This window comes from Lactuca saligna, chromosome 7 (genome assembly GCF_052625555.1).
Source record: "Lactuca saligna cultivar CGN05327 chromosome 7, ASM5262555v1, whole genome shotgun sequence".
NCBI lineage: Eukaryota > Viridiplantae > Streptophyta > Magnoliopsida > Asterales > Asteraceae > Lactuca > Lactuca saligna.
The window spans coordinates 39840912-39845884 of NC_136423.1; the positions used below are offsets into that span (position 1 = coordinate 39840912).

At 35.6% G+C, this 4973-nt stretch overlaps 1 protein-coding gene across 2 annotated transcripts; it reads left to right on the forward strand.

Moving 5' to 3' along the window:
• The first annotated feature begins 1077 nt into the window (after positions 1-1077).
• On the forward strand, positions 1078-3073 carry PAO5 (polyamine oxidase 5). 2 transcript variants are annotated; one of them, XM_078964357.1, is made up of 2 exons: positions 1078-1597; positions 1676-3073. In XM_078964357.1, exons 1-2 carry the CDS (start codon positions 1278-1280, stop codon positions 2901-2903), a joined length of 1548 nt encoding a protein of 515 aa, XP_078820483.1. In that variant the 5' UTR covers positions 1078-1277; the 3' UTR covers positions 2904-3073. The 2 variants fall into 2 exon arrangements, with proteins under 2 accessions (XP_078820483.1, XP_078820482.1); XM_078964356.1 differs by having other exon boundaries at positions 1079-3073.
• Positions 3074-4973: the final 1900 nt, after the last annotated feature.

Here is a 4973-nt window from a genome sequence, read left to right on the forward strand (position 1 = left end):
ACCCGAAATAGATCTCCAACAAGTTAAGGAACTCCCAAAACAACCACCAAGGATGAACCAAAAAGGAAATAGCTTAAGATAATGGCTTCTTACCTTTGAGATGTACCCAAATTGATGTAGATCCCAGGTCTATACAAGCCCCTTGATGCTAGCTTCTAATTTCTCAAGCTCCTTCCACCAATTCCCCTTCCAAGCTCCAATCTCTTCAACAATGAAGTCTCGCACGAAATTAGGGTTTTCTGGAACTCTCTGGGGGAATAGGAGGCTGGGAGAAGGACATAAAGTCCTTTAAATAGGGTGTAAACCCTAAGATTAGGATTTTCTCATTCCAACACCAAGTCGTCGAGTCCAGCTTCCGACTTAGCGAGCTGGTCACTTAATTCGCGACCAAAACCCGCTTCGACTCGGCGAGTAAGCGTACCTACTCGTCGAGTCCCTTCTTCGAAATTACACTTTAAACCCTTAAATCAAATTACACTTTAAACCCTTAAATCATACTTTTGAATTCGGGATGTTACAAAGTGTTTACTCATGGATAGTTGTATGTTGTATTGTGAAGAGTTAAAAATAAAGATGAATTAAAAATATTAATTTTAGACAATAATGGTAAACTTAACAATAAAACATCTAATGTTGTATTAAAAAAGTTTTTGAAAATTAATGATTCATAACAATTATTTATAATATTTTAATAGTTTTTTTATTAGTGCACATTCAGTTACCTATTTATTTATGTTTTTATTGTATTTATTTCGAAAGTTAATTTAAAAAATAATTAATTTTACATCTTGATATTCAACATTATTATCTAAAATATGTTAATAATTTTTTAATTAGTATAAATTCAATTACTTACTTATTCATTATTCATTATTTTGTTTATATTTATATAAAAAATTTATTAAAAAAATATTAAAGCTTACTTCTTAAGCTTTTCTTTTTAATCGACCTCTAGAAAATACAAACTAATAATCCATAATACCGATCTAAAATCGATGCTATTCTATCGCTTTAATAATTCAGAGAGTTTTCTTAACCCTTGGTTCCATACCATTATAAATTGAACAGCACCCCTCCTTTAAAGCACTCACAAACATTTATTATATATTCTCTCCAAAACTGAAGACTAGGGTTCATCAGTTAGAACCCTCCACTCTCACTTCCTTTCTAACTCTTTTTTCTCAAGAAACAAACAAAATCCATTTTTCTTGAAACCCCACAAATTTCATTTCATTTTCTTGAAAAAAGTTGAAATCTTTATTGTTTTGTAAGGCAAAATGGTTGTGAATAAGCCAAGAATAGTGATAATCGGGGCGGGAATGGCAGGTTTAACAGCTGCAAACAAGCTCTACAAATACAGTTGTTCAAAAGAAGCATTTGAGCTTTGCGTTATTGAAGGTGGGAATAGAATTGGAGGTAGGATTAACACTTCAGAGTTTGGTGGTGACAGAATTGAAATGGGTGCTACTTGGATCCATGGAATTGGGGGTAGCCCAGTTCATAAAATAGCTCAAGAAATCAATTCCTTGGAATCAGACAAGCCATGGGAGTGTATGGATGGGTTTCTTGATGACCCAATCACCATAGCTGAAAATGGGTACGTGTTAAATCCATCTCTTGTTCACCCTATTTCAAATCTCTTCAAGAATCTAATGGATTTTGCTCAAGGAAAAAGGAAATCAACTCTGGTTGGAATCGGGAATGGTGGAGATGGAATTGGGAATATGAGTGTTGGTTCTTTCCTTAGAAACGGTCTTGAAGATTACTGGGAAACGGAATCACGAAAGGAGAGAGACGATGTGAATGGGAATCGGAATTGGAATCGGAAGTTGTTAGAAGAAGCAATTTTCGCAATGCATGAGAACACTCAAAGAACTTATACAGCTGCTAACGATTTGTTGAATCTTGATTATAATGCAGAGAGTGAATACGTCATGTGTCCTGGTGAAGAAATCACTATCGCTAAAGGATACTCAAGCATTATACAATCATTGGCATCTGTTTTACCATCTGGCGTCATTCAATTAGGTAAAAAAGTTGCCAAAATTGAGTGGAATCCTGAATGTGAATTGGGAATAACAACAGAAAATGGTCATGAAGGTACAAGACCAGTGAAGCTACACTTTCTCGATGGTACAACTCTATCAGCCGACCATGTCATTGTCACAGTTTCATTAGGTGTACTCAAAGCCGGAATCCGTGATTCCAACGATTTGGGTATGCTAAAATTCAATCCCCCACTTCCAGATTACAAGATCGAAGCCATTTCCAGACTTGGGTATGGTGTCGTCAACAAGCTTTTCTTGCAACTAAGTCCGGACTACACAGATTTCGACCAATTCCCATTTCTACAATTCCTATTCCACCAAAGTGATTCCGAAGTTAAGGACCCGAGAATCCCATGGTGGATTAGGAGAACAGCTTTTGTCTCACCGATTTATAAGAAATCAAGAGTGTTATTATCTTGGTTTGCAGGTGAAGAAGCACTAGAGCTAGAAACACTCCCAAATGAAGTGATTCTTGATCAAGTCTCCACAGCTTTATCTACCTTTTTGCCAAATTCGTTGGATTCCCATGAACAATGTAATGGGAATGGAATCAAGAACTCATCAAAATTGAAACTTGTTAAGGTTTTGAAGAGTCAATGGGGGCATGATCCACTCTTTATGGGGTCATATAGTTATGTTGCAGTTGGTTCAAGTTGTAGTGACATGGACACATTGGCTGAGCCATTACCTAAAGCGGGTTTGCAGTTACAGTCACAGTCAAAGTCACATCAGCTTCAGATTCTCTTCGCTGGGGAAGCAACACATAGAACTCATTACTCTACAACTCATGGTGCTTATTTTAGTGGTATTAGAGAAGCCAATAGGCTTCTTGAACACTATCATTGTATGGATTAGAATACTATGGGATGGAGGGGTATTTTTGTAATTTCCTTATTTTTAATTTTTTGAGATTACCCTTTTCTCTAGTGACTATCATTCTCAATGTTGGGGAATGATAGGGAGAGATGGAGACATTTGCAAGATGGGTAGTGAATGATTTATAAAGAAGCTTCTTTTTAGTTTTCTATCGAGCTTTTCTTGATATCTTTGGATTTTATGTTTGTAATTATCTTTAATCAAACCCTTTGTTGATTTCTTTGGATTTGTCATTATGTTTGTAATTATCTTTAATTAAACTCTTTTCCTAAAAGCAAAAGTGTAACATTCTAATACTTTTATGTCGACTTGTATATCATGCAATGACATGTTTATGTTGCTATAAGTTTTTCATCTAAAGATTCGAATCATCTCTAAAACGATTCCGAAGCTTTTGATCTCAACATCCCGATAGACATGATCCGTTGAAAACGGTCCTTTAGTTTTGGAATTTTCTCTCTTTATGTCCTTTTTCAGTTGGTATTAATTCTTTAAGTGTCTTTCTCGGCTAAAATGCATAATATCTTGCAAGAAATATTGATAAATAAATGAAATATTAAATCGTATTCGACACTTTTTGTCTATTTGTTGTCTACTTTTACCCTTCAATAATTTTAGAAAATTATTTGTTTACAACAAAAAAGTGAGCATCATTGTTTGATAAATTAATTGTTTCTTTATGTATTTCTTAGAGTGATCAATATTTGTAACTATTGTAAGTGATTTTACTTTCACTAAACTACTTTAGCTCTCTTAAATTTATAAAAATGATTAAGACACATAAAATGGTCTTGAAATCGCGAGTGCTAACAATTGGTAAGTTTACATCGTGTCTTGAAGAACTTGAATTTGGGAGAATGAAGGAAATTCGACTATTTGTGTAAGGTAAAGGTGAAGGTGGCGGTACTTTTCCATTCAATCCGATGGTTTGTGGGTGTGGAGCAACCCATGGTCGTCGCGGTGGTGGAAGCGTTCCACAAAATGGAGTAAATCTACGAGATCCACATGACATAGAGATTAAACACTTGCAACAACGAATCCAAAAAACTTGAGTTGCTGCATCAAAACTTGGCGGGCAAAGAGACTGAATCGAAACCGAGCGTCTTGGACGACGGTGACGAGATAGTTAATCGTTTTTTAACATCCTATTTTGATAAGTTCTTATTTCAACATTGTGGACAATAAATTGATCAAATGGAGGTCTTGGGCTTTAATGGAACAGAGTTTAGAATCTATTTGAGGTGTATGATGTTGGATAAGTGATTTAAACCTTGGATTGTTCGATAGAAACTGATGGGTAAAATGGGAAAGGTTATGTTTCGGGTTTCTTGAATAAATTAAGGATTTTAGTTCGAGATGTTTTTAGTAATAAATATCAAGATAGAATTGTAGAGCTTGTCGATACCTTTCCGTGGATATAAAGATCATCGAAAACGGAGTTGAAAAGAAGAAGTTATGGTTGTTTGAAGTTAAGCTGGAAAAGGGAGTTTGGCAGTACGTTGGGCGTACACTAGGTAGTACGTTGGGTGTACTAGGTTGAAAGGAACGAATTTTTAGGGTGTTATGCTAAGCGTAAATTATGGTACGCTAAGTGTACCACCGCAGTGTTAAAACCCTAATTTCGTGGTATTAAACCCTATTTAAAGACTATAACCCCTTGGGGTCCTTCCTAACATCAGCCACTACACTCTTGAGCCTCCAAATCGAAACCCTAGCCCCTAGAGGAAGTCTTGAGCCTTTTTATGTGTTTTGGGTGCATTTTGAAAGAAAAATAAGTCCAAGCTTGTTGATTGTTGAAGCTCAAGCTTGTGGATCCAGAGCCTACATTGCTTTTCTCAACTCCGGAAGGTATAAAGTTAAAAACTTGATGAATGTTTCCTTATATCTTTCTAAGTTCTTAAGTTTTATGCATTTTGGTCCCATAATCTTGGTATTTATGAGTATGGCTTTCTCTAATCCAAATGAGTTGTCCTTTCAGACGTTTTTGGGTGGTTTGAGTCATAAAAATGTGATATTGGTCCCTTTCTTCCCTCCATACAAGAGTTATGA